At 30.6% G+C, this 18,666-nt stretch overlaps 1 protein-coding gene across 2 annotated transcripts; it reads right to left on the minus strand.

Annotated features, from left to right (window-relative positions):
• Positions 1–418: 418 nt before the first annotated feature.
• On the minus strand, positions 419–17,990 carry LOC107455776 (ATP-dependent RNA helicase DDX19A). 2 transcript variants are annotated; one of them, XM_043045449.3, is made up of 3 exons: positions 17,730–17,990; positions 4,451–5,694; positions 419–1,798 (listed from the first exon to the last, which is right to left on the minus strand). In XM_043045449.3, exons 2-3 carry the CDS (start codon positions 5,690–5,692, stop codon positions 1,517–1,519), a joined length of 1,524 nt encoding a protein of 507 aa, XP_042901383.1. In that variant the 5' UTR covers positions 5,693–5,694; positions 17,730–17,990; the 3' UTR covers positions 419–1,516. The 2 variants fall into 2 exon arrangements, with proteins under 2 accessions (XP_042901383.1, XP_042901384.1); XM_043045450.3 differs by lacking the exon at positions 17,730–17,990 and adding an exon at positions 12,841–13,201.
• Between the last annotated feature and the right edge of the window lie 676 nt (positions 17,991–18,666).

Raw genomic sequence — 18,666 nt, forward strand, 5'->3', positions numbered from 1 at the left:
GGTATGCTTATTCAGAGAAAGTACGTTTTTGTGTCTTATTTCGTAAATTAAAATATCGTCTGCACTAAATAATTAGCATATTCGATGTCACCCCCTCGAACCATTAAGAATGAGCCCTAGAATGAGAAGATGTGATCATTAAATCAAATTATTCAGGGTATCTGTTTTTTCCTTCTTCCATTTTTCGACAAGTTTTAGTAATTTCTGGTATTTCCAGACCGGTAGAAAGCAGCCTACCTAAATAACGTACACCCCAATTGTCTAAAAAAGCGCTAAAAATTTCGACGATAGTTGCTGTTACTTTAACAAATTAATAACTTTTTCATACCTTTAACACTATCACTTAAATGTAGCATTATTTGTCTAAAGAAACAGTATAATATTTACAAAGAATCAATGGAAAAAAAACGGCAGAAAATACTTTCGAAAATATAAAATTTTATTATCTGATTATCAAAATTTATAAGGAATTTGTACAAAATAATACAAACTATACATCTAGCATAATACACACACAACCGGAAACTAAGAACATATTTCTTTAGACATGAAAGTACAGACAATATACAAGAGAGTTAGAAACACTATCTGATGAACTTAACATTTATTAAAAGAAATACTGAGTAAATATATTTGTGCTACATTTTAAAACAAAAAATTTAACTACAATTTTTTCAATGCGACAGCGTAAACGAAGTACTGATGATTTTTAAACTAGCAGTCCAAATTCTATAAAATAAAGAATTACAAATATTCTTTCAGCCAGATAATCCGTTATTTCGAGTTTCCTTTTTACCAAACTTGGATAGAAAAAAAAAAATCCAGTAGATTTTACGAAATAGTATAAATTTCATGAAAACTGTTGCATAGTATACTAAATATTTTACATATAGGAAATTTTAGTGATATTTATTTTCATCAAAATACAAAAACTTTTTTATACTAAGAACTATAAATGGTCTGTAATATTTCTATTTACGATTCGTATTAAATAAACTTGAATTTAAAATTTTTATATTATGTTAACTCACAATTTTGATTAGTAATAGGCAACGATTATTGATAGTTAAGATTTTTTTCATAAATTTACAAAGGGAGTTCTGAATAAAAATGAACTGAACATTATAAATGAGGCTTGCTTCATTATATATAAGTAATACTTATTTAAATATTCAAGCTAGCAATAAATTGTGTAAAAATTCAATAGGAGTTTTGTATGGGAAACTTACTCGATTTTGAAGAATTTTTTAAACCAGGAGAAATTCGATAAATCCAATAGTCTACTGGTAAAACCAGTAGACTACTTAGTAGTAGTTGGCAGCTATCTATTTAAAATCTTCTTCTGCTAGACACTATCTAATGGGCACAGTTTCTTGAATAATAACAATTTTATGAGTGAATAACAATAATAATGCAGAACTTAAAGGAAAATATAAGATAAATGCACCACATTTATAAAACAAAATATACATAGACATTTTTTTTAAATGTCCAGTGTTTATAAAACATATTTTCCCTAGCCAATAGCTTCCAAATCATCTACATTGTCTGTATCAATTTTGGCAATTTCTTTACCGAAAAATGTTTCAATGTCTTTCAATATTTTTAAATCGTTTTCGTCGATCACCATGTTGAATGCAATGCCACGTTTTCCAAATCTTCCGCTTCGACCTATTCGATGGAGATAGGTTTCACAGTCAGCTTCACCAGTGACTTGAACGGGCAAGTCAAAATTTATGACTACGGTCACTTGTTCAACATCAATGCCTCGAGCACATACGTTCGTTGTAATCAATACCTGTAAAACGATAACAAGAATAATCTATTACATTTGAAATAATTACAATCAATTGTTTGTATCATTTAATTTCACTTTAAAATCACCAGTCTTATTTTTTTAATATTTTATTTTTTAATTGCCTTTCTTTCATATTTAACAGGGGTCCGTTTAGAAGAAATTCGGATCCTTCACGAAATATTTTAACTTAAAAACGGACTCTTCACAAATTTGTTTATCTTCATTATTGTTTTGTTAATCGAATCTTCCCAGAGGCTTCTTCCTTTATTCGTCAGAAATGAATATTCTGCCTTCAGTAGTATAGGCTAAATACCAAATATTTATATGTTGCATCGCTAATTTAGTAGCTGCAATTGCTGTTTATTTTTTAAAATTTAATTTTTTTAATTATAATTTTAGTGTTTAGCATAATCTTTTATGTCTTTACAATTTAAAAACTCCTTGAAAAAGTTTTTTTTTGCAATAACGGACCCTATTTGCACAAATTCTTAACGTATATAACGTATAAATATTGCTTAACGTATATTTTATATTCACAAATTGCGAGTAATTTTTTCACAATTTTACAAAAACGGACCTTTCACAAAATGTCTGGACAGACCCCTGTTTAAATTTAATGTTCCTTCTTACTTGTATCTATTCTTGACAATATAATCATTTTTCAAATTAATGGTACTGGGTTTGTACGGATGACCAAAATAATTTAGATTTAGGAAATAATCAATTTCGAAGATTTTTTTGCCCTTAGCAACAATATAATATAAGGAAAGTTAAATAAAATAATTTAAGTCCACGGTAGTGTTCGATTTCTAATGATGGACATTCAGATGACAATGGAGCTAGATTTATTAAAAACTAGCCGCCTCTAGCGACCACCTGCAGTGATTTAGTTTTGGGGACAAAATCCTGTTTGAAATTTTACATTACTTGATTAATGAGATATTAGGATATAGTCAGTAGGATATAGTTATAAATTTTTTTTCTCATTTTTTTGCAATTTGAACAGCTGAACTGGCATTTTAAATATAACTTTTTCAAGTATTTTGAGATTTAAAATCATGCATTCAGAAACAAAGAGATTATCTAAGTATAAATTCATATTATACGAGAAAGGGTGGACTTAATTTTAAACTCTTACATATTCACATTTTCAGATGTTGAGCATTACGCAGTATTTTTCATGGGTTTCGGGGTGAATTAGTGATTAAAATGTTCAGTAAAACATTAATTCGTAAACAATATATATATACATATAATAGGATAATTGTTATAACAATGAATCACAGCGCTAATTCTAAATTAGTTATAACCGTAACGTACCTCTCACACACCTTTGAGCTCCGAAAAATTGATACAATCAACTGACGATTTCATGACCAACCTAATGGATCCTCGAACCTCTAGTGGAGTGTTTCGTATGGAGAATCACTAGTTTGAATTTCATGTAGTGTGGGAACGAAAAGAGTCTAACACGGAATCCTCTGTTCTGAATCCGAAATGCTTTATGGACTAGACTTTATTCATATTTTGTCCCTAAATCCGATTTAATTTTATAACACCAGGGGTCTGTTTAGAAGAAATTTGGGTCCGTTAACGGACCCTTCACAAAATATCTTTTCATAAAAACGGACCCTTCACAAAATATTTTAACTTAAAGACGGACCCTTCACAAAATGATATTTCTTTTAATCGGACCCTTCAAAAATTTGTTTATCTTCATTATTTTGTTAATTGAATAAACCCTTCCCAGGAAGGGGGGGAAGAAAGACAGATGTAAACGAACTGAATTTTGTCTTCCACAGGCGCCTCTTCCTTTATTCGTCCGAAAAGAATATTCTGGCTAAATACCAAATATTTATATGTTGCATCGCTAATTTAGTAGCTGCAATTGCTCTTTATTTATTTAAATTTAATTTTTTTAATTATAATTTTACAGTGTTGAGCATAATCTTGTATGCCTTTACAAGGTAAAAACTCCTTGAAAAAGTTTTTTTTTTTTTGCTATAACGGACCCTATTTGCACAAATTCACAAAAACGGACCCTGGTTGATAGAATGTGACTTAACCTTCATTTTATATTCACAAATTACGAGTAATTTTTTCACAATTTTTCAAAAACGGACCTTTCACAAAATGTCTGGACAGACCCCTGAACACAATGCAGCACGGTGACACGACAAAAGTGGTAGCCTATTTGCCATTGAAAAAATTTATTGGTTCTAAGAGTTATTTTGAGCAAAAAAGAATCTCTCACGTTGAACGTTAAACCTTAGATATCTGAAAAGTTGATGTAACTGATGATTTCATTACCAACCTAATGGATCCTCGAAATTCTAGAATTTACAGGCGCTTATTTTGCCACTGAACTTAATGGTTATTTATTCGTTCGACAACATTGATTTTTAAAAGTTACATACATCTTATGTAAATTAATTACTTTAAAGTACAACTTTGAGAAAATTTACACGGTAACTATAGTTTTTTGAATAGTAAATGTAGGGACAATATCGGGATAGTGATCTACATGAAACTGATATATCGAACTAGTGAGCACCACTTTATTGCACTAAGTCTCACCCATTTCACTATGTTACCGCAAATAGGGAGACAAAAATTAATAATATATTAATAATAAAAAGAAAGGTTGCGTACCTTTTCTTTCCCTTCTCTAAAGCGAGTCAGGGCATCCAGTCTTTGATTGGTCTCTAATTCTCCAGATAAATAACCAACGGAATGTCCATCAGCAGTCAGTTGGGCTCCCAACCAAGCTGCAGTTCTTCTTGTACGGCAAAATATAATGGTCTGACCGATTGATATGGAACCATAGATATTGGACAAAGCTGAATATTTACCTTCGTTGGTGTAGCACATAACATAGAACTGCTTGACATTTTCTAGAGTCCATTGTTCCCTCTTCAGCTGCATTATTATGGGTTCAGTTATAATCATTTCTGCAAAACTCATCACATCAGATGAGTAAGTGGCGGAAAACAGCATCATTTGACAACTTTTAGACACCATGCGGTGAATACGCAAACATTGATCATGATGCCCCTGAGTCGAAATCATGACATCAGCTTCATCCAAAACGAAAATTCTCAGCTTCTCCAAATCAAAAAATCGATCACGCCTAGTCCAATGAAACACTTTTCCAGGCGTACCGATCACAAAATGCTCCGTTATTGTGGAACCTCTGGGCAAGTTCTCGCCTCTAACAGCCATTCGGAATTCAATCCCTTCGCAAAACTGTGCCATTTTTTTCGCCACCTCGCCAATCTGTAGGGCTAACTCGTAAGTAGGTGCTAATATCAAAACCTGGGGGTAATGTAAGTCCGGATCCGTTCTTGCTAAACTAGACAAAACGAAAGCTGCCGTCTTGCCAGTGCCACTCTGAGATTGTGCGATTATGTTGACGGGAGGATCCGCTAGCAAAGTAGGAAGAGTTGTTTCTTGAATCTTGGAAGGAGCATTAAAGCCCATTGCATAGACTCCTTTTAACAGATTTTCTGGCAGGTGGAGCTGCTCGAAAGATTTCACAGAATACAAAGGAGAGTCACTGTTCTTCCGCAAAATTTCAACTTCGTGGGATGAAACCAACAGTTGGGTCCTTAGAATCTTTCTCATGATGGATATTTCAGCCGCCGACAAACGAATTTCATCATCATCATCGGTAGGATTTGCCTCAACTTTAGCATCGTTTTTGTTGGTGTCAGTTGGAGAAGGTGTATCGAAAATAGGCCTCTTGAAAGCACGTTTTTTCGTTTCTGTAGACCTTTCTGGAGTTGGTGATCGAGATAGTGGAGAGCTGCCAACTTCCCATGGCCTTAAAACAGGCTTAGAAGAAAGTCTAGAATAATCTAAAAGCTGACGCAAGTCTGTCACTTCAGCTGTCATATCTAAAATTTAAAAAAAAATGCTTTATAAGAAAAATAAAGTATTTGCAAAAATTAGTTGAATAAAATAGTTGTTTAATTCAAAGAACAACAATATTTTTTGCATACATATATTAAATCTGAAATGCGCATTTAAGATTTTGACACGTCCAATATTAATCAATGTTGTTTTTCGATCACATTTTTCGGCAGTAATCAATATAGATTTGCACATTGTCCCAATATTTTTGATTCAACATTATTACGATACAAGAATTTCGAATTTTAGTAATCACTTTTGACGTTCTTCATTTGTTCCGACTTCATCGTAAATTCATGCGACTTTGCGATCATTTTTTACGTACTTGAATAACCACGCGGATTTTTAGTATCAATACAAATAACTTTAAAAAAAAAATTTCGTCAGCCTTGCATTTCAACGTGGTTTTTAAAATTTCGATACTCTTAGCGCATTTATTATGAACAAGCATCAAATCGAGTATTTAGACAACTACTTTTCGGTGCACTTTACTCATGCCGATATAATTGCTAATTATTTTTCAAGGGTTACTTCATAAATTATTGATGAACAACTTTTTCACGTGGTTTAAAAACTTCTTTCATTGTTAATACTATATTGTTACCAGGATTGGGATATTGTCTGGAATTGAATTGAATTGAATGTGGGGTTTAGTGGCACAAGGTCCACAAAAGGACATACTGCGCCAAACACACGGTTTTGGATATTGTCTGGAAGAAACCCAGTTCTTCCAGTACATTGGAAGAATTTTTAAGCTCATATAACCTATTATTTTCTATTATTAATAATAATTATTTTTCGTTTTGATTTGGTTTATCATTATGTTTCTAAAGAAAAAAAAAGTTCCCTTATATCTAGATAAATATGTACTTATATTATTTTCATTTTACTGAACATTTTGTTCAAGGGGTCTAGGTTGTTTTTAATTTCATCAAAAACGCATGATTGTACAATTTTCTTTAATTAACTTGCTACAAATTATCTAAATTTGTACTCAGGATTCTGTTTTTTTTTTCCGGGATTTAAACGTAAGCACAGACATTATTTAAATACAAACATTTTAGTGATATATCACTAAGAACTATTATAATTAAAATTTTTCCTTAGAATTAAAAGTAAAAAATAAATAATAGAAGTGGCATATTGAGCGCACAATAAGAGTCATAAATGTTAATGACTTGAAATAACTTTTAATATAGAGTAAAATGTCTTTCAAAAACCACACTAACTCAAGGAAATTGAAGAATTAAATAAGAAGTATTTTGTTAAATAAAAAAAAAATTATATTTTTAAGCGACATGCTATACTGAATCTATTTACAGTTTTAACTCGTAATTAGATTCAATTGGTTCATTAGAAGTCGAAAAATCTTGTGTGCAAAATCGAAAATCTCGAATGGTGACAACCATATATAAAGACAATAAATACTTTTGAAGAAAATAAGTAAGTTTTCAGACGATTCCTATTTAGAAAACGGGTGTGATATTTGTTGCTTTCATGAATGAGTTTCATTATTTTTTCTGTAACTTTACAAAAGTAATTTAGGTAATACCTTATACTTGGTATCTAACTGCTCAGGATAAAACAATTTAGAAATTTATTCCTTACAAAAAAAATAAGAAAATAAATAAGAAATAAAAATAGAAGAAAACTTCCTTAGAGATAGAATTATCTGAGAAATAAAAAACTACTACTGTTTAACAATAAAATAAGAACAGGGACGGCTGCCCAGAATTTCAGAAAATAGTCAGCAAAATAGGAGGATATTTAAAAAAAAAAAAATAAAATAGGAGTGTATAAAAACAAATAAAAAATTCTCCTACATTAACTTAAATAAAAAATACATAAACTTTAATAAATTTTCATGAATATTAAATCATAAATAATATCTATTTTCCTACATAGGCAATTAAAGGTTAAAAACAGTAATTAAAAATAAAATTGCTGATGAGATCAAAAATTCTCTAAGACAGACTTTCGTTGAGGTTTTAACAATATAATTATGATGCATAAAATTGAGCTACGAAAATTTATTAAGAAATTGTTTTTCGTTTTAATTATAAAATAATTTCACAAACACACACATATATATACATATATATTAAAAAGTTATTGATTAGGATATTTTTCTTAAGGTTAAAAAAATTTAGATTTTATTGAATTGTAGTTTTTTTTAAATCGAATATATAATATTTTTTACACATATTATGGGCGATATTCTCGCAATTTCTGGAAGAGGAAAACGTATGAGTTATTTCTTTTATCACATTTTGTAAATTATCACATTAAACAAACAGAAAATTGCGAAATCCATAGTAGTAAGAAGTATCGCGAATAAGATAGCCACGTGAATCGGACTCTTCAAAAAGGTGTTACTAAATACGACTTTCCTTTAGAGATTCGGTTGTTGAAAAATAATATGGTATAAAAAATATCGGATTTTAAAAACTATGTGGAAATCAATAGCAATAACAGCAACAAAAAAACCCGATAAAGTCATGACGATAAACATTAAATATTCGAATTTCCCAAATTGTCAGAAATCAGGATATTAAAAACCCGTGATAATCAATATCAGTTATTGCCGAAAACACAATCGAAACACTACATGGGTTTATGATACTATAGGCATAAATTCAAACGCATCAAAACGTGATTATTTAAATGCGCAATTCAAATTTCACGTGTAGAAATAAAATGGACTGATAAAGAACCGGAATTTTAAAAACACCGTGGAAATTGGGTGCACTGGCAATAAAGAGTTATGCCATCTTAACTTAGCGTGACGTGATATAAACATTTAAAAAAATTAGATTTAGAAAAAAAAAGTGAAAATTCGTAACAATAATTGCCGAAAAAAATGATCAAAATTACGATCGATATTACGATGGAATAAGCGCGAGTTGTGACATAACTATCTAAGGGAGCCTGTATTGAAAATTTTCAAGTGCGTAAATGTATAAAAATATTACTAGATCAATTTTATTTCAACCAAATTAAAAAAAGGAAAAAAAAATGTAGGAAAAATGCGCCGAATGAATTCATTTATTTGCTACAAATCTGAATTTGTAACAAAATTCCCAATCGCAGTAAAATTTTATTAGAATGTACAATATGGAGTTCCTTATAAAAAATGAAAGAAATTACATGATTTCCAGAGCAAATTACCTTTTCAATTTTCGCGATTTCAATTATTTTTTTAAACATTATCTAATTGAAATTCTAGCCCATTATCGAATTTTTTTATTCTCAAATAAGAATAGAAATATCAGGATCATTTCTTACCCCACTCGCAGTTCTCGCCCCTTTGTTGGGCGAGAAAAGTATCTTTTAAAAATTTTTGCAAGAAAAAAAGTTTTTTTTACTCTATTATTCTTTATTTTTCACGAGCATTTCTTTCCGATCGTGAGTAAGGCATCTTCTGAATATAATTTTGTGCAAGGAAAAAAAATCCTTCGAAAATTTCTGCAGAAAAGAAATTTAAAATTTTTTATTTTCCAAAGAAAAAATCTTTTTGCAAAAACTCAAACGTTCTGCGACAATGGTGCGGTGATTCTGGTACTGGATTATTAATACTAAGGAAAAACATGTATCACAATCTTATTCCTCTTCATGCTGTGTGATATCCTCCACTCTAGTTGAACATGAATTGACAATCAGACATATAAACTGACGCACTAAAAATAATTCATGTTCTACTATATTCGACCCCTTCCTTACACCCCATAACAGGTGCAGTACTTGACCTTGAATCATTACTCCGTCATCTTGGCTGTCACCAAGTTTAAAGTAGCAAAATGATAGATGATTTAAAAAAAAAAAAAAGATAAAAAGGAGTAGAAAATAACCGGAAAAAAGGGTGGGGAGCCAAAATAATAGGAGGTCTGTGGTTCCTATAAGAACTTATTTTTCGCAGAATTATAGCATTAGTAAAAATTAGCCAAAATTTGGAGGGGGCTAAGTGATAATATATGTATTTAAATCAAGTTACATCCTTTAATACTATAAAATTAAACTTAACTTAAATACTCTATACGTCTAAACATCAGTAATTTATACTATAACTAGAAATGCACATGATTTTCTGTTTAAATACTAAAATTGCTTTTTTTTAATTTTATAAATTAAACATTGATGTGAAAATAAGAATTCAGCAATTTTTAAAAATGTAATCATAGTTAAAAATTCTTAAGTTTATATAATACCAAACCTTATAATTTTATGATTAGGTAAGTGTTTTCATTACAGAAAAAAATGGGAGAGAATTTTCTCATCCTTTCTCAAAAACAGGGTGAGATTTCAAAAAATTTAAAAAAAAAAGAATTGACTTGGAAAAAAATTATTTCTTTAATTATAATACATTTTTAACATCTTCTAATTGAATATTTTTGCTGCATCATCAGATGGAAAATATTCTATATCTACTTTTTCAACAGTTTTTATATTTATTTAGTTGAAAAATAACCGTATTTGTTTCGTTTTGACCGTTTCTACTGACATTTGTTTCATTTTCATTTGTCCGCTACGGAGTAAAAGATGTTGCCTTAACAAGGTATTTGTTCATCTTACATTCTTGCACAAAAAGCACGTCTTACATGAAGAAACCTTACCTACGGTGAACATGTGGTTGCAGAGAAATGTGCTCTGAAAGGGGTTCCGTGGTTCGGGGGGTTCTGCTGTTCACACTGGTTCTGAACAATACTGGTAAATAGGGAAGCTAGATAACAAGGACCGATGTTCAAAATGATGAAAGATCAAGGAAGAAAAGTGAAACGGATTTTATTCAAAATGGCAAAAGACGAAACTTTTTCCAAAATTTGCGCATTTTGAAATTGATTAATAGAGTGCGTGAACTTCTCGCGTTTATCATTTTCTATTGCGGGAAAAGAAGAAAATATGCGAGATTCTCGCTCTCTAGTGAAAACACTGATAGTGTACAAATTAAATCTGTATTACAAAAAATAGCTATTGATAAACAATTTGACAGGGATCTGTTCAGGGCAAATTTACTACCGTTTAGCGGTACTTTCACAAATTCAACTTTAGGAAAAACGGTAGTTTCACAAAATGCTTTTTTAAAAAGCAAGCTCTCCTCCCCGCCTCTTACAATTTTGTTTCCATAAATTTTGTTCCGTATAAACTTTACAGGAAGTTCGAAATGGGTCGGCCTGAACTGCGCAAAAATTGCTACCCCCTTCAAACAGTGACATCAATTATGGAATTCACCTCCTTCCCAAAATTCGTCACAGGAGTGATTTAGAGCGTAATATAATAATATATAATTCGATTTTATTTAAAAAAGTTTTAAAATTAAGTTCGACTATACGTCAATTTAAAATTTAAAAAACACAACATAAAATTCCATTGTTTTGAGATTTTTTTAATAATTATGAAGCGTCATTAAATTTCCAATCTACTTCTAAATTAACATTGAACTAGCGTAAAAAGAAGTATAGTTAAAACAGAAATATAGAACAGTGATATGAACTATTTCATTCATTTATTGACCTTTTATTTTTTCCCCCCAACATTCAGTTAAATTTGTTTCAGTTTTTCGTTGTCGACGAGAGTAAAGAATATGAATTCAGAAAATTGTAAATATGCAGTTATAAGCGTTTATGCATACACAGGGGTCTGTCCAGACATTTTGTGAAAGGTCCGTTTTTCGAGAAATTGTGAACAAATTACTCACATTCTTTCAACCAGGATCCGCTTTCGTGAATTTGTACAAATAGGGTCCGTTACTGCAAAAAAACTTTTTCAAGGAGTTTTTAAATTGTAAAGACATACAAGATTATGCTTAACACTGCGAAATAATAATTTAAAAAATTAAATTTTAAAAAATAAACAACAATTGCTGCTTCCAAATTAGAGATGCAACATACAAATATTTGGTATTTAGCCTATACTGCTGAACGCAGAATATTCATTTCGGACGAATAATGGAAAAAGCGTCTGTCGAAGACAAAACTTAATTCGTTTACATCCATTTTTCTTGTTTTCTGCTCTGGAAAGGGTTTATTCGATTTACAAAATAATAATGAAGATAAACAAATTTGTGAAGGGTCCGATTAAAAGAAAAATCATTTTGTGAAGGGTCCGTTTTTAAGTTAAAATATTTTGTGAAGGGTCCGTTTTTATGAAAAGATATTTTGCGAAGGGTCCGTTAGCGGACCCAAATTTCTTCTAAACAGACCCCAGATACAAACAACTGCTTCATTCACTTGATATTTGAGTTCTTAGTTGTTTTTTTCTATCACCATGTAAAAAAAAAAAATATGTACAATTAAATGATATAATTAACCACTATTAGACGCAGAAGATAAATAAAAAAACAGTGAGGAAAAAGACATTTTTTTGAAAAATGCAACGTGCTCCTATATATAATATATATCACATAATTCACATTATTTTTATTTTCTCCGATTTGAAACCAAACTGAGTAACTAAAAGTTAATAGGCACCGATAATCACTAGACAATTTTTTTAAGATGCTGCCAAAAAATAATTACAATTACAAGTTATTTAGTATTTTCTTGCTGCATTAATTAGAACAAAAATTTATAAATCCAAAATTAATGTATGGTTATAAGTAACAAAAATTATTAATTTTAAAAGCTTTTAAAATACTGCAGTATTAAAAATGTAAAATTAAGTTATATAAACTACTTATATAATCACGCTTATAATTAAGACAAATTATAATTGAAAAAATTAATTAGTCCATGATTATAACTAACAAAAATCATTAGTTTTAAGAATAATTACAAAATATTGCACAATTATCAATATATATAATTAAGTAAAGTTATATAAAAAAAATTTTTTTTTTCCTCAGCGTTTCTATTTTTTAAATTGCGAAAGGCAATGATATTGATTACAACCGCTTCCTGTAATATTAACTTAATCAGAAATTAAAGGTTTAAATGATCTAATCCCCTAATTAGTATACGACATTGATTTCAAAAGCAACTTACAACAAGGGCTAAATGTAAATATATGTATAAAGGATATGTTCATTACAAAGTGTTCCGTAACAAGTATATAAGTATCAAATAGTTAAAAATAAAAACCATACATTATCAAATACTATCTGCAAAATATTTATCAATCGACAAAATCTCTCTTACCTTAAACTATAATTATTCTATGAAGAAGCTGAGAAGACACTTATACAATTAACACGTGTTTTAATAAAGTTTAACAGACAGAAAACAAGCAGTTTTAGATCACCATGGCATTAGCAAGCCTTTCTACAACACACATTTTTAAGATCATCAACACCACATAAAATTAGGTTCTTCCCCTTCTTAACCAATAATTCATCACGTGACTAAAAACAGGGATATTCATAGGGCAATCCATAAACAAAGCTTTCACGGTATACCAATGACAAGCGGCAAGAGGAAGCACGTGGACGTGTACGGCTTTCAGAACTTCTCTAGACACCTGTCTCGCGTCGTGGCGGGTACTATGGTTACGAGGAAAGGTCACTTCGAATAGGGGTGTGGGGTAATTAGTTTTGTCTTAATCTTAGCGTACGTCGTCGTAAGTAAACCAATCCTCACCTTCTTTCTTCCATTTCACCCCCATTAGAAATGTGCCCTCGCTTGTTACCATAGCAGCAGACAGCCCCAGACTTTCAGTGTGGAAGAGTTCTCCTCAAAGCCGCACTGTAACAATTACGGCACAAGTTTTATACTACTCAATTCATTTATTACTTCGTATGTGCAAGAAATTGCTTTTTTATTTTTTTTTTTAAATTTTAACTGAGCAACAATCTCTTATTTAAGTATAAATATCATTTTCATGCAATTAAAAAATAATATTTTGAGTGAAAAATTATCGGACTATTGGAAACATATTATGATTGTTTATAAAAGTTAGTAAAATATTCGATGTGTCAATTTTTTAATAATTGTAAATAAATTTTCATAAGTTTAGTTAATTTTTGACTCAGTGGTTGTTGTTCAAGGAACTCCAAATGTAGGTAGGGGCAGGATTGTCACAATTACAGCTTTTTATTTTATTATTTAATTAACAATACTGCATTTACAGGAAGGGAATCACGGAAAAATTTTCAAATTTATAGGTTGTAATGTGTAATATATTTCTATCAGAACATGTAGCATTGTAATTAAGGTGTTTTTTTTAAGCTTTAAATTTTATTTTGAAATTTAAATTAAACCCCGCACAGATAATGATTTTTTTTAATAAATTATCTGGAAATTTTCTAGCAAATATGGGTGTCAAAAATTTAACATGATTTTGCATTGAAATGAATCTGCAAAAAAGTCTGCCGAAAATGAAAAGACTATATAAATCCCGAGTTTACTTCCTTATTTCAGCGCTACTTGGCTTGTTTAGTTTAAATTTTTTTTAAACAGAAAAGTATTTCGAATTAAGATGTGAATACTCAATATTCATATATTAATAGTATTGATAATTAGAACTCGTTAACATTATTCTGAACTCGTAGTGGGTCAAAATAAAAAAAAATAATAAAATCAGGACATTAAAAAAAAAAAAAATCGGGACAATTTTTTAAAAAAATAATCAGATTTTTTAGTAGAATCAGGGTCTGAGAGGTCCCTGTAAAGCCCCTTTAATGTAACAAAATTGTCTTTTTTTTTTTAGTACTTTCTTTAAGAATTGTCCATTAGAATTAAAAGTTCTATTTAATTTTATAACCTGCACTGAACAATCGACCAGATTCTGAATTTACGACTATCAATGTTCCACTCCGTAGCATTCTAATTTCGAACCTACTTCAGAGGACAAGGGAAATCCTGGACAATGTAGTGCAAGAAATTTGCCTTCGTGAAGGACTTTTAGATAGAACTATCCCGCATTTGCTTTACAAGGAGAAAAAAACCTCGAAAACTTTTCACGGATAACCTGACGGCCTGGGGACTCTAACCTAATGATCCGTCTACCGCTGAGAATATTTTACGCCAGCATTGTTGTTGGCGTAATTCGTATCGATCAACCACTGGGATTCGAACCCGGATCACCTCATTGAGAGGCGAGCGCTCTATCCCTTGAGCCATCAGGAATTAAAAGTTTTATACCAATCGTCGAACAGTCGACCCAATTTTCAGTTTACGACTACCAATAATCAACCTTGTATCCTTGTAATATTGAACCCAATCCAGAAGACAGGATCAAGTATTGGGAGAAATTGGTCCTTCATAAAGGACTTTTTGATAGATATAACCCACATTGCGTTATAGAGAGGGAAACCGTAAAACCTCCCACGGTTGGCCTAATGATAAGAGAATTCTCACCCACGATCTGTCTACCACTGGGGATATTTTGCGGCAGCACTGTGGTCGGTGCGAGTCGGGTGCGGAATTCGTATCGACCATTCATCGTTGCGATTGAGTTCGAATCCCAGCTATGACTGGTAAACCGATTTCGGGTTCACCTCATTGGAAAGCGAACGCTTTATCTTCTGAGCCAGTATGGTTCCAAGATTTATAAGTTAACAAAATTTTTATAACTGTCGTTGAACAGCCGACCCAATTTTCGGGTTTACGGCTTCTAATGTTCAACTCAGTAGTCTTGTAATTTTGAACCTAATCCAGAAGACAAGGGAACTCCTGGATCAAGCATTGGGAGAAATTTTGCCTTTGTTGAGGACTTTTTGATGGAACTAACCCGCATTTGCGTTACATGGAGAGGAAGACCACGAGAACCTCCAAAGGGTAGCCTGACGGCAAAGGGACTCTAACCCGTGATCCGTCTACCACTGAGGATATTTCACGTCAGCACTGTGGATGCGGACTTGTATCGACCAGCTATTGGTGGGATATGAACCCGGTTCACCTCGTTGGAAGGTGAATGCTCTATCCCAAGAGCCATCACGACTCAAGTTAACGAAATTGGAGATAAGTAGTACATATTTTGATTAAAATTATTAAGATATACCGATTTTTTTTTTTTTTTTTTTTTTTTTTTACATTTAGCGCATAGTACATATTTTGATATTTTAAAACAAAAACTACTAACTTAATTCGATTTTTATTCTAACATCGATATTTAAAAAGTTTCTAACATAAATAGGCGCACAATTCGCAGCAGATTTCAATTTAATTATTGGAATTCGGTATAATCAAAGGTACAATAAAATTAATTTATTTATTGAATTTTCATTTATCTCCTTTTTCTATGAAGAACTGTACAAAGAAAAACTAAAATTTTTGACTAGTCCAGTTCCAGTATTTAACAATTTATCTATTTCCCCTTCCCCCCTCTCGTAATGAGATTCCTGTTCTGATCAAAAGCTTACCAACTGCTCTCTGAGAATTTTGAAGAGAAAAAAAAGGGAAAAACCAATTTCATCATTAATAAAAATTAATCCATTGATATTGCGTTAAAAGTTTAAAGATATTTCGTTCAGTTTAGATAAATAACGCTTATGACAACTAACTTTAATAAGCACAGAACACAAATTTTCTAACGCAAAAAGTAATAAATAAATAACTGCGTAAAAAAAAAGAAAAAAAAAATGAGAGAAATATAAGTGGAAGATAACTAAAGGATATATGTTGAAATCAATCAGACCTGTGTTTAGGGGCTGTTCAAATATTGCATAATCACCTAAAGTGAAGAAGGAGTACGAGATTTGCTTATTTTTGTTGTCAAGGGGGAATATTGTTATGAGCAACATTTACAACAGTTCAGTTTTCGGGGATATTTCCGTAACGTTATATGCGTCAAAATAATCGACTAGTCTTGGCACTTTCCGGGCAGTGGCCTGCGAGAAAACAAAAACATAATCCATAGGGACCAACTCGAAAGGTATAATAACTCGTAGCCACCCCTGGCAAACATCTACATTAAATATAAAAATGTGCAAGTTTAAAATTTATTTGGCACTTTGGCGATTAAAGTTGGGGCCACACATCAAAATACGGAAATATCCCTTTTTTTTCTTCTTTTTTTTTGAATTTTCTTGCAAAAAAAAAAAAAAAAAAAAAAGTAAAACAATTCGGGGGAAAAAAATCACACATGAAAAAACTTAAAATAGAGTTTGGAAAAAAGTTTCGTTTTTTTTTTTTAATGCGAGTTTTAAAATAAATTAAAGAGTTTATTTTGCTAAGCAAAGATACAACTTCTACTTAACTTTAATCCTCAATTGCCGAAAACAAGCTAACGACAAAATATTTGAAAGTTCCTTAACTTAAAGAAGACAAAGTTCCCTGAGATTAACACAAATTAAAATGCTTCAAGAAAATAAATAAATAAAAATGTGTAAGTAATAAGAAATAAGACAAAGTAATTAAACTTAGTGCAACACATTGAGATATTGTGGAAATTTGGTAACACAAATACTTGCAGAAAATATCGCTCCAAATTCGGCCATTTTGAAATAATACAAATTAATAAGTCATCAAACAGCACCAACACTTCTTTGAAAAACATGCTTAAGTCATTTTTATGATTATCTATAAACAACAGAAACAAATAGGATGAAATTGAGTAATATTGGTTCTAACTTTTGTGGTATTATTGGAATAACAATTATATGGTACATATTCAGATTAAAATTTTTATATACATAAAATATAAGATGGTAAATCAAATCATATTCTCTGTATAGGTAGAAGAACAATTTAAAATCATTTAATAGTGTGATGGAAAATATTCAGTTTTAAACACATTAATATTACAAATTACAACAGAAAATTCAAAAATATTTCAGCACGCCAAGTATTTAATAATGAAAACTTATATTTGTATTTGAATTTTCCGATGAGCTGTTTTAAATATTTGAAGAAACTACTTTAGACAGATATTGATATAAGTAATACTAAAATCAGCACTTAATATTGAATTCTTTCAAAACAGCAATTATCAGAGCGTGGATAAATAAGAACACTACAATCAGTAGTTTAAATTAGAGCACATATTATAATATAATAATCAAAACAGATGCTGCAAAATTTAAATTCTATATAAATTATTTAGTGTACACATAACAAAGCTACTGAATAAAGAAATTAAAATCACTTACTTGTAGAGTTAAGAGTTTTCGTTGATTCCTAGATTTACGCTTGGATTTTCAGAATTGTTTTATAATTTCGAGAATGTAAACTTTCAATCCCGCTCGAGTTTGAAGTTAAGTTGAGATGATATTTGGACTACATTTTTGTTTTTGAAAATTCAAGTAAAAATCGTCTGCTGCGTATTGTTATTGGGGCATGGCAATAGCATGAATAGTTAAAGAGGGGAAGAAAAAAAAAACGATTGAGTGAATGGCGTGACAATCGGTTTCATCTTACTCACAAAGCTTCCTAAAATAAAGAGGAGGGGAAAGAATACAATTCACACTGAATTAAGTAGGTAAAACAAAACTACAACTTAGATTAGCCAAGCATTTTTATTCGATAAAATCAAACATAAGATCGTCTGCATGTTATGATTTAACCGTCGCTATATTCATCGTTATTTTAATGTCAGGCCTAATTAGTTGAAAAAAGAACAGTGAAGTATAGTAATAGAAGTAGTGATATTGTTAAAATTGATAAACATAGTTGCAATAATAATATTTTTATCACTATAATGTTTTTTGGAATAGTGTTGTTAATGTTTTTTGTTTTTATGTTTTTTGGAATCACTATAATAGTTTTTTGGAAAAATCATCAAATTTCTACCTCAACAATTTTCCTAACTTAGAATTTCAAAATCCTAAAACATATACAAGATGTTACGAAATCATCGTCTTTTTATTTTTAAAATCCTTGACAAATAAAAATTAAAAAATGTACTCATTGGAGGTCAAAAATTATGTTTAAATGATGAAAAAGCAAAAACAGCTGTATAAAGAACCTGTGAAGAAAAGTGTGAGACTAGTGACATCAAAGCTTGTTGGATATCAGGAAAAAACTGAGTTAGTTTAAGGCAATCAAACTGGTTTAAGTGCTTTTATAAACGTTTTCATTAGTACTGAT

Source organism: Parasteatoda tepidariorum, chromosome 6 (assembly GCF_982258835.1).
Source record: "Parasteatoda tepidariorum strain Cologne lab strain chromosome 6, Ptep-v5.0, whole genome shotgun sequence".
Taxonomy (NCBI): domain Eukaryota; kingdom Metazoa; phylum Arthropoda; class Arachnida; order Araneae; family Theridiidae; genus Parasteatoda; species Parasteatoda tepidariorum.

Excerpts from the sequence above, each read along its gene's own strand:
- LOC107455776 (XM_043045449.3), bottom strand. The coding sequence starts at position 5,692 with ATGACAGCTGAAGTGACAGACTTGCGTCAGCTTTTAGATTATTCTAGA. Across the intron at positions 1,799-4,450 it reads TTAGAGAAGGGAAAGAAAAG|GTATTGATTACAACGAACGT; the intron begins GTACGCAACCTT and ends ATCGTTTTACAG.